The sequence below is a fragment of the Mesocricetus auratus genome, unplaced genomic scaffold (assembly GCF_017639785.1).
Source record: "Mesocricetus auratus isolate SY011 unplaced genomic scaffold, BCM_Maur_2.0 Super-Scaffold_100022, whole genome shotgun sequence".
Classification (NCBI taxonomy): domain Eukaryota; kingdom Metazoa; phylum Chordata; class Mammalia; order Rodentia; family Cricetidae; genus Mesocricetus; species Mesocricetus auratus.
This window is the reverse complement of record NW_024429203.1, coordinates 1,217,792-1,228,525: the sequence shown is the minus strand read 5'-3', so window position 1 is coordinate 1,228,525 and position 10,734 is coordinate 1,217,792. Positions and strand designations below refer to the sequence as shown.

The window sequence follows — 10,734 nt, the reverse complement described above, 5'->3', positions numbered from 1 at the left end:
CCCCCCCCTCGTAATTTGTGTGTGTTTTTAGTTTTATGTGCTTGGGTGTGTTGCATACATGAATAGCTGCACCATGTGCCTAGTGTCTCCGTGGAGGCCAGAAGTAGGCCTGGAACGTGCGTTGCACATGGTTGTGGGCTGCTGTGTGGGTGCTCTGAAGGGCTGTTAACACTCCTAACCCTCAGCCGTCTCTCCAGCCCTGTAATTAGTCTGTGGAGTGACTGGGTGAATTTGAGACTTTGCCATGGATCCTGTCCTGCTGGCATCTCATGCCATTTAACTTCCCCTTCAGCACTCCACGCAGGGTTAGGATCAACTATAGTATTTTAGGCTTCAGCTTATCATAGATGGTTCTGGAAACATTTTTAAAAGCCATTGATGTCTGTCTGTCTTCCTCTTGATAAATAAGTTTCAGAAACCTCTTTGTCAATTTTCAATTTTTTTTTTTCTGAGACAGGGTTTCTCTGTGGCTTTGGAGGCTGTCCTGCAACTTGCTCTGCAGACCAGGCTGGCCTCAAACTCGCAGAGATCTGCCTGTTTCTGCCTCCCAATTGCTGGGATTAAAGGTGTGTGCCACCACCTGGCCATCAATTTTTTCAAATTTTGTGTACATGTGTGCGCGCACACACCTGTGTGTGCGTGTGCATGTGTGTGTGGGGGGGTCCGAAGACAACTTGTGGGAATGTTTTCTCCCTAGACCTTGTGGGTTCCAAGATCTGAACTCAGGTCCTCAGGCTTGGTGGCAAGTATCTTTACCACTGAGCCACCTTCCTAGCCCCCTGTATCAATTTTTCAGTTGAATCTTCTTTCCCCTTGATTGATTATCTATAATGTGCATTTCCTGGACTCATCATGTGATTAACAACTCGGTCAGTTCCCACTTGATCACAAAACTCCCAAAAGTTAGCTCCAAAGCTACTCAGAGATAACTTGTCTCCAAAAACAACAACAAAAACAAAAAACAAAAAATAAACAACTTCCCAAAATTTAGATCCCTAACACTTACCATTCCCCCTCCCTCAAAGTTTTTTTGTTTTGTTTTGAAACAGAGTTTCTCTGTGTAGCTCTGGCTGTCTTGGAACTCACTCTGTAGACCAGGCTGGCCTCAAACTCAGAGATTCACCTGCCTCTGCCTCCTGAGCCACCACCTCCCAGATCCCTCAAAGTCTTTTTTTAAACACTTGACTCACTTTATTCCTCAAAGTCTTATTAGGGATTATTTTCCCCTGCCAAAATCAGGAAATGGAAGAGCTAGAGAGCTTCTCAGTGGCTGAGATATCCCCCAGAGCTCTGGGGTGCAATGCCCTGCTCCCACATGGCGGCTCACAACTGGCTGGAAGTCCAGCTCCAGCAGATGCCACGCCCTTTTCTAGCCCACTGGGCAGCAGGCATGAGTGTGTTACATGGACACATGTGCAGGCAAAGCACTCAAACACATAAAGTAAAAATAAATAGAAAATCAGGAAATAAAAGAAAATGGAGCTGGGTGTGGTGGCCACACTCTGTAATCCCAGTTCTTGGTAGGCAGAGGCAGGAGGATCAGGGGCTCAGCTGGTAGAGAGTTTACCGGGGATGTACAAGGCTCTGGGTGCGGTTCTGAGCAGGCCAGGTAGCTCCTCAGGTAAAGTAGCCACCAAGGAAGACAACCTAAATTAGATGCCCAGAACCCACGTGGTGGAAGGAGAGAACCAGCTCTCAAAAGTTGTTGTCTGGCTTTCAGGAAGCTGGTCTCATGGGATTCATTTCTAATAGCCTTTTGTGGTGTAAGATTGCCTACAGCCCTTCACAACCCAAGTATGTTTCAGGCCGGCCACCTGACAGCGCACAGCTGTTTTCCTTTTTTTTTTTTTTTTTTTTTTTTTTGGTTTTTCGAGACAGGGTTTCTCTGTGGCTTTGGAGGCTGTCCTGGAACTAGCTCTTGTAGACCAGGCTGGCCTCGAACTCACAGAGATCCGCCTGCCTCTGCCTCCCGAGTGCTGGGATTAAAGGCGTGCGCCACCAACGCCCGGCTGTTTTCCTTTTTTTTAAAGACAGTTTTGCTACGTTGGCCTTGAACCCATAATCCTCTTGCCTCAGCCTGCTAAGTGCTCAGAGGACAGGCATGAGCTGTCACACTTAGCTTAGTTTGCTGTGTTCCCTGTTCCCCTTGCGCCACCCCCGCCTCATACCCTGCAGCCAAGGGTTTCATGTAGCCCAGGCTGACCTCAAGTTTACTATGTAACTGTGAATGCCTTCCAGTTCTTTGCCTGGCTCTGCCTCCTCAGGGTTGGGATGACGCATGTCCCTAAGCAGTGCTGAGGGTAGAACACATGGCCTTGGGGACGCCAGGCAAGTCCTCCTTCAAAGGAGCTACATCCTCATCCCCCCAGTTCTATCTCTATCTGCTCTGATGATTTAGGGTTCCCAGTAAAGGTTGGGACTGTAGAGAAAAATAGTGAAGGAAACCTCTAGAAACATCCCCAATACCCTGATTGGAGAGTATCGTCTCTTCTGTGTCATACAGGTGCTTTTAATGACTTGTGATGACTTCCTCTGGAGCATCTGCTGGGGTTGTTGAGGGTCATTTGGGGAAGGACCCAGCAGGTGGAAGCCCTCTAGTTTGTTGGCCAGGGTGGAGCTGGCCCTTATATCTATCCACCCAGCAGGCCTCTCACTCTAGACTCGCACTTTTCGGCTCAGAACCAGAGCTTCCTCGTCTTCCGTAAGGTGGGCCGCTCTCTGAGCACTCATGGCTGCCGTTCCCTAGGGTTGTAGGTGGAAAAGGGGCATGGCTCTGGGTTCAAGTGATGTGAGAGAACGACCCTGTGTAAGCAGGAAGGAAGGTCACACTTAAAGCGGGTGAGGAAATCCTGGAGGTCAGGTTTGGGGGGCTTACGGAAACGCAGTTTTGGGGTGTACGTGTGCCCTAGCTTCTTCCTTGTGCACCGTAAATTGTAACTGTCTTTTGTTTTGTTTTGTTTTTTGTTTTTCGAGACAAGGTTTCTCTGTGGCTTTGGAGGCTGTCCTGGAACTCGCTCTGTAGACCAGGCTGGCCTCGAACTCAGAGATCCGCCTGCCTCTGCCTCCCGAGTGCTGGGATTAAAGGTGTGCGCCACCAACGCCCGGCTAGTTGTAACTGTCTTTTCTCTGACTTCTGCTGTCAGGTTTGCCTATGTGCTGGGTAAGCACTGTCCCAGAGCCATGTCCCCATTACACGTCCTGATTGAAGCTGTAGCCTACTCCTTCAGGGCGATTGTCAAACTGCTATCCATGGGTCAAATCCACTCTGTAGCCTCTAACCCAGGCTGGCCTTGAACTCCCAACTTACTCAAAATAATTTTGTCTATAGGGTTTCTCTGTACTTCTGTCTGTCCTTGAACTCAGATCTGACTGCCTCTGCCTCCCAAATATTGAAATTAAAGGCGTGCCCTGTTGCCTGGTTAGTTAAGAATTTCAATTCCTGATTCTCCTGTTTCCCCACATGGCCTTCAGTGTCTAGATTGGGAACTTGGTGCCACCACACATGGTTTATGTGGGGCTGAGATGGAACCTGGGGTTTCCTGCATGCTAGTAAGTGCTCCATTTACTGAGCCCCATCCCCAGCCTTTAGTTTATTTTCATAGCGACCATAAACTGAACTATGAGCGGCTATTCCATTTTTCACATTGTGGAAAACAACCATTGTCTCACAGTCGTTTATGACTCCTGGGAACAGCACGAAAGGCAGGTTTGGGCGCTTACGAAGCTCTTTATTGGTGCATAGCTCTCTCTGGTAGGGGCTCGGTGTCTTCACAGGCAGACTGGGCATTTGTAACATCACCTGTGGGGCCCACACACTGTAAATTACTTGCAGCTTCATTCCTTTGCAAGAAACTTCGTGGGGTTGGGGCTATAGCTCAGTGGGTAGGACGCTTGCCTGGCATGGACGAAGTTTGGGGTCTCTCCCCAGAACTGTGTCAACCAGGCATGGTGGTGCATGTCTATCGTGGAAGCTGAGGGGAGGAGGAGCAGGAGGGAGGAGCAGGAGTTTGAGATTATCCTTGGATGTATAGCATCTTACATGACCAGTTCCAGGTTGTCCTTTGCTGAAGGAACCACCTGTCACCACCCGGAGATGGCACATTCCATTTCATGAAGTAATTGGCTTGGGTTTGGGACTGTTGTAAGGAAACTGCTTTGAACATTTTTGCATGTATCATCCAGTTACTACACAAGTGCTCAAGGTGTGTAATTGCTGGGCCCTAGGGTTGGAATACACTGAATAGGAGATGTTGAAACCAACTTCCAAAGTGGCTCTTTAAAAATTTCACTTAAAAAATAGATCATACTTTTTTTTGTCGGTATATGCATGTGTGTGGGTAAATACATGTCATGGTGTGTGTGTAGGTCAGAGGACACTTGGCAGAAGGGATTCCTTCTGCCTTTTGGGTCCCAGGGATTGAACTCGGGTCTTTGGGCTTGGCGGCAAGCACCGTTACCTGCTGAACTGTTTTGCTGGCCCTCACTTTTAATTGTATGTGTGTGCTGTGTGCAGTGTCACACACCTGTGGAAGCCAGAGGAAACTTCCAGCAGTTGATTCTGTTTCCACCTGCACTTGGGTTCTAGAGCTCAAATGCAGGTTGCTGGGCTTCTGTGGCAAGGCTCTGGCTCACGGAGGCAGCTCACCAGCCCAGCTGTACTGGTTCCAGACTTCTTGCAGGGCCAGGGAAGTGTTCTGATGTTAACACTGAAATTTTCTTTTTTTTAAAAATGTGGCTCACACGAGTGTGTGTGTGTGTGTGTGTGTGTGTGAGAGAGAGAGAGAGAGAGAGAGAGAGAGAGAGAGAGAGGTCTTTTATGTTTCTGTGACTAATGAGGAGTTTGGGCACTTGAAGCAGACAAATTCCTTTTATCACCATTGTGGGTGAAGCATCTCTTCAGCCCTTTCTATCCTCAAAGGCCCATCATTGAGTTTGGAGTTCTGCCTATAGGCTATAGCTAGCTTTTATCAGGCTTGTGGGCTGCTGTGGAGGCTGAGAGGGTCACCAGGAGCTATGGGAAGTCATTCAGGTGTAGTGAGGAGGGCCAGGTGTTCTGATACATATAGTTTTTCACAGCTTCCTCCCTGGGCCTGAAGCTAGGGCAGCATCAGCTGGAGGCCAGGAGCCTAGGGATGGGGAGGGCACCTGGAGGGCCAGTTTGCCAGCTGACTCAAGGCCTATTTGATACAAAACTGGCAGGGGCTGGAGCCCAGTACTTGTGATGCCAGAGTTCTGGGCTTGCTCAAGAAGCTCTCAAGGAGGAGGTGGCTCTGCCCAGCATACTCTAGGAACTTGGCTATCTCTAGATTTCTGGCTTGGGCAAGTTATTCAAGTCTGGAGAGGGTGTGTGAGTAGTTTTACATATTTAAAACCACTTTCCTTTTAATAGCTCTGTCCTGTGACTCAGTATGTAGACCAGAAGGTCAATAGAAGAGACTATCATTTCTGTGTTCTGTTAATTATTATTCACTGAAGCTTATGGACATGGTTACTGGCCTCTATTATGCTACATCCTTGGTATATTGGCTTAAAAGTGTGTGAGCTGGCAGTGATAGTACACTCCCTTGATCCCAGCGCTCAGGAGGCAGAGGCCGGCACATGAGTTCGAGGTCAGCCTGGTCTACCGAGTGAGTGCAAGGACAGGCTCCAAAGCTATACAGAGAAACCTTGTCTCGAAAAACAAAACACCAAAACCTCCTGTGGACTACATCTTCGAGGAGGTGCTTTCAGTCCTGGTTGGCTGATGAGAACACAGGATGAGTCCAGATGGTGTACTCAAGGTCACTTAGAGGACAAAGGGCGAGGACTGGACTAGATGTCAGGCCTTTTAAGAGCTCATAGGTTTTTTTTTCCTTTTTCAAGTTTTTTTAAATATTGTGTGTGCGCCCACGAGCATGAGTGCAGTGCCCACAGCAGCCAGGAAAGGGCGTAGGATCTCTTAGAAGTGGAGTTACACGGGCTTTAAGAGATGGGATGTGGGACCTGGCAACCCACCCAGGGTCCTCTCCCGCTCTCAAGAGCCAAGCCACCCCCTCTGCGAGGAAAGCAGAGGTGAGGGCGCCAGTCCCGGAGTGCGGACTAGCCCACTGCAGCTGGGAGGTGTGCGGCGCGCTCTTGCGCATGCGTGCTCGCTTCGGCACGGCACGGTCCCCCCCACTCCCTCACCCTGTGGTACACGCTGCTTCCGCTTGCGCCGCCCCCTTCCAGTTGGTTTCCGCGCGCGCGAAAAAGCCAGAGTCTCGTTCAGAGCTGCCCTGTCGGCTGCAAGCTGCGGGATGCCAGCACGAACAGCCCCGGCCCGAGTGCCTGCGCTCGCCTCCCCGGCAGGCTCGCTGCCCGACCATGTCCGCAGGCGGTAGGTGCCGTGCAGGGGGAGAGTGGGGGCCGAGACCGATGCCGAGGCGTTCGTGCAGGCATCTCTTCTCGGGGCGGCCCTGCGGCCGCCGCTGACAGCCGGGGCGCGCATGCGCAGGGCAAGTGCTTGGCGCGGGCCGTGCTTCCGGTCGCGCGTCCCCCCCCCCAGGCTGTTGGCGCCAAAATGGGTGGGGGCCGGTTTGCTGGCGAGTCCACTGAGTGGGAGCTTGAGGGAGGAAGGCGAGAGTATCACCTAGCCTCCTGAGACAGAACGTCATTGGAGGCATCTCCAGGGTTCCTCCTGTCTGGCCAGCCAGGCTCCTGGGTATGCAGCAAATGCACCCCTCACCACCGCGGCCTGCGGACACGCCTCGGCCCCCACCCAGCTCCGGCCTTCACTTCCGGCGCCCTGTAGGTCTCTCCGTGCCCACCCCAGGGTGGTTCCGCAGGGTTCTCCCGGAGGCCCGGGTGCAGGAGGGCTTCCTCCGCCTCCTTCCCTCCCTGCTAGCTGTCAGGTTCTAGGAGCTTCTTTTTTCGCCGTGCTGCGCAGCGCCCCCGGGCAGCTTGCAGCCCACGTGGGTTTTTGTTTTGTTTTTATCCTAAAGTAAAGGAGCTCCTGCGATCCTGGAGAGGGATGGTGCAGAATGGGCCCTCGCTTTTGCAGCGGCTTAAGCCAGGTCCTAAGATCCAGAGCAATCGAGGAAACATTTGACCCTGTCCAGAGTGTATCATGGGGAGGGAAAGATGGATGGTAATGAGCTGTCTCGGCCCCAGCCCGGTGACGGCAACCCCTGTGGACCAACTCCTTTTATGCTGGCACCACCGAGGAAGCCTTTATATAGTCCAGTGTGCATATTCTGAAGAGTGAGGGATAGCAGGTAACCCATCCCCATTTCAGTCTATGTGAATCCCTCACCTCCTGCGACCAAGGAAGCTCTTCTAGGGTCCAATGTGTGTCACTGGCAGTGAGGGACCCTGGGTGATGGTCCCTCGGCTACTCCGTGGGTACCTCTGTGAAGGGATTGGAGGGAACGCTGGATCCCGCTTCCTGTTCCGGAAGACCTCCCCAGTCAATCAGTTTGTTCAGAAAGCTTGTCCCGTGTGGTGGTGTGCATTAGTTATAGATGCCCTGACCAGCTCAGGGCATATTCCAGCGCGGTCTGGGAATCTGTCCTTGCTATTCCCATGGGTGTGTGTACTGCGGTGATGCCAGACTGATTCCCATCTGAGATTTGGAGGGTGCGGTGGGGGGAGGAAAGAGTGTGACTGAAGTCCCTTTTGCACCCCACCCCCTTGCTCCCAGGATTGGACGTGAAACGTTGTGCACGCAGGTTTTCTGCTTCTGAGCTCCACCTCCATCCCTCTTGCGCTCTTTGGTGATGGTGACAGGATTCTCGGTGTTTTCCAGGCTGGCTTGGAGCTCTCCATCTTCCTGCCTGTGTCTCAGTGCTATGATTGCTGGCATGTGCCACCATGAAGGTTTAGGTTTTGAATGACTGTTTCTGACTATAAACATAAAAATTGGCAGCTTTTGTGATACCTCTCAACAGATTTTTTTTAAACAATTTAACCTTTCTACCAAAAATACATATGTCTAAAGCACTTGGTTCTTTAGACAGTGAGATGATCTACCTCACTGTCTTTCCTGTCCTTTTGTTTATTTGTTCACTTGTTTTTGTTTTTCCAGAAAGGGATTCCTTTAGTCCAGGTAGGCTAGCCTTAGCCTGGTTGTATAGCCCAGGCTAGTCTTGATCTTCTTGTATCTACTTCCCAGGTGCTGGGATTACAGGACTGTGACACCCTACCTGGCTTAACTTTTCTTGATTTAGGAAAATTTAGTAACAATATAATCTACAATATGAAGAGGTACCTACATCTGGTAGGATAGTTGGTAGCTGAATTATGCATTGTAGTAGCTTCTTGTATATGTTGCTATTTATTTAAATGGCAGTTTAACTTCACATAGTTTGCCAGACGTATAAAACGTTGTGTTTTTTTTTTTTTTTTTGGTTTTTCAAAACAGGGTTTCTCTGTATTGTTTTGGAGGCTGTCCTGGAACTCACTCTGTAGACCAGGCTGGCCTCGAACTCACAGATCCGCCTGCCTCTGCCTCCCAAGTGCTGGGATTAAAGGCGTGCGCCACCAACGCCCGGCTTTGGATTCTATCTTAACTTTGCTTTTAGTGTGTGAGTAGTACATGCTGCAGTTTGGATGTGGGGGTCAGAGGGTACTCTGCCAGAGCTGGTCTTCTGTCTGGGTTCTGGGTACCCAGAACACAGGTCATCAGGCTTGGTAGCACCCCCTTACCTGATGAAATATCCTGCCAGCCCCAGACCGTTTTCTTGGAAATATACTAAACCCCACATCTTTTTTCCCCATCAAAACCCACATGGAGCTTACTGGGGAGGGGGAGCAAGAGGGTAGGAGTTGGTGTTGGCCCACCAGGAGTGGAAATGAAAAGGGTTAGCCCCACATCTTTGAAAGTCGTGTTTTGTCAGGTGTGGTGGCACATGGCCTATATCCTAAGCCCTTGGAAGGCATAAGCAGGTGGTTCACAAGTTAAGAATTCAACCAAAAGCCCTGTTTTTAAAAATTCATGCCTTTCAGGATGAGGTATTTCTTTTCCAGAACGAGGTGGCGTCTTTTTCCATTCCTGAGACCTCCTTGTTTTGGTTTTCTAATTTCTTTTGTGAAATTTCTTGAAGCAGAGTCTGGTTCAGCTGGCCCTGGACTCAAATGATTCCTGTGCCTCCTGAGCACTGTGTTGACATGCATGCGCTATGTGGCCTGTCTTTTGTTTTTTTGAACCTAGGTATGAATGGTGGTTGATGTCCACGTACCACAGTATTCTGGTGCGCATAAGGACACTTTTACTTAAGCATGTGCATGTGTACTGTACGTGAGTATGAGTGTAAGTGTGGCAGTTAGACTTATTTATACTGTGTCGTCTACCTTTTACATATGGATTTGGGATCAAACTGAGCTCATCAGGCCTGTGTGATAAGTGCCTCTACACACCGATCCATCTTACCAAGTCAGTCTTATTTGCTATGCCTGTGTGCACATGCTTACCACATTGCACATGTGGACACCTTTCCTGTTTTTGGGGGTCCTGGAGTTGACAGTCTATAGTACACTAAGTAAAAGATGTAGAGATATATTGGGGTTCAAGCTTCAAACTGATCAGAAAAGCAAAGCAGCCTGCCACTAGCCCTTAACTCTACCTCAGCCCAGACCAAAGGAGCGATCCTCAGACTTCTCCCGACTTCACTGCTCCTCACATTCACTCAGACTGCTGTGCTCTCCTCAATGTGGCAAGAGAATAATCCTCAGACTGAATGTCTCTACCTTTTACAACTCTCAAATCCTGGGATTAAAGGTATAGGCTCTGATTCACTCTCCAGTAGCCCAGGGTGGTCTTGGACTCAAGAGATCTGTCTACCTCTTAATCCTGAATCCTGGGATTAAAGGTGTATATCGTCACTGCCTGATCCATGTGGCTTGAGGCAGGGTTTGCTTTCTGAATCTTCAGGCAAGCTTTAATAAATCATAAATAATATACCACCGCATATGTCAGGGTGGCAACAAAAGAAATCAGACGAGTAAGCAACTCAGGGCCATCTCATCTGACCTTTAAAAGTTTGGGTGGTTGAGCTGGAGAGATGGCTCAGAGGTTAAGAGCACTTGGCTGCTCTTCTAGAGGTCCTGAGTTCAATTCCCAGCAACCACATGGTGGCTCACAACCATCTGTAAAGAGATCTGGTGCCCTTTTCTGGCCTGCAGACATACATGTAGGCAGAACATTGTATACATAATAAAAAAAAGTTTGGTTTTGTCTTTTGTTTTGAGACAGGGATCTCGCTATGTAGCCTTGGCTAGCCTGAAACTCCTTGTAGACCAAGCTATTCTCAAACTCGTACCCACCTGTCCTTTTCTTCCAAATACTGGAATTAAAGGCATGTGAAATCATGCCTACATTGTTATACTTGAACATTTTAGAATTTTTCTTGCCTTCTACTTTATGCTGAGTGTCTTTGTGCATGCGCTTGTGTGCATGTGTGTAGACGTGTAGGTGTTTTGCCTAAGGGTGTATCTGTGTGCCATGTGTACCTGGTGCCCAAGGAAGCCAGAAGAGGGCAGTGAATCCCTGGGACTGATTTTGCTTTCTACCTTCTTTTGAGACGAGGTTTCACTATGTAACCCTGGCTATTCTGTAAACTAGGTCTACCTGGAACTCTGTGGACCCCTCCTACCTGTGTCTGAGCATGAGACTAATAACCTTTTCTTTGAGACTGGTTGCTCATGACCTTGGAATTCACGGATTGAGCCAGTCTGGCTGACCAGCAAGCTCAGAGGTCCTTTTTCCCTCCATGTTTGTCA

The 10,734-nt window shown here is 49.5% G+C and overlaps 1 protein-coding gene across 4 annotated transcripts in view; it reads left to right on the top strand.

The window, feature by feature from the left end:
- Window positions 1-2,608: 2,608 nt before the first annotated feature.
- The window catches only part of Dnmt1 (DNA methyltransferase 1), a 51,711-nt gene continuing 43,585 nt past the window's right edge, over window positions 2,609-10,734 (top strand). For 2 of the 4 annotated variants that reach the window (XM_013119408.3, XM_021232121.2), the window contains exon 1: window positions 6,215-6,355. In XM_013119408.3, the coding sequence (XP_012974862.1) occupies window positions 6,276-6,355 (80 nt within the window). In that variant the 5' untranslated portion in view covers window positions 6,215-6,275. Of the gene's footprint in view, window positions 2,707-2,746; window positions 2,839-6,214; window positions 6,356-10,734 lie in introns of those variants that run through there. The other 2 variants (XM_040729752.1, XM_040729753.1) reach the window with 2 other exon arrangements.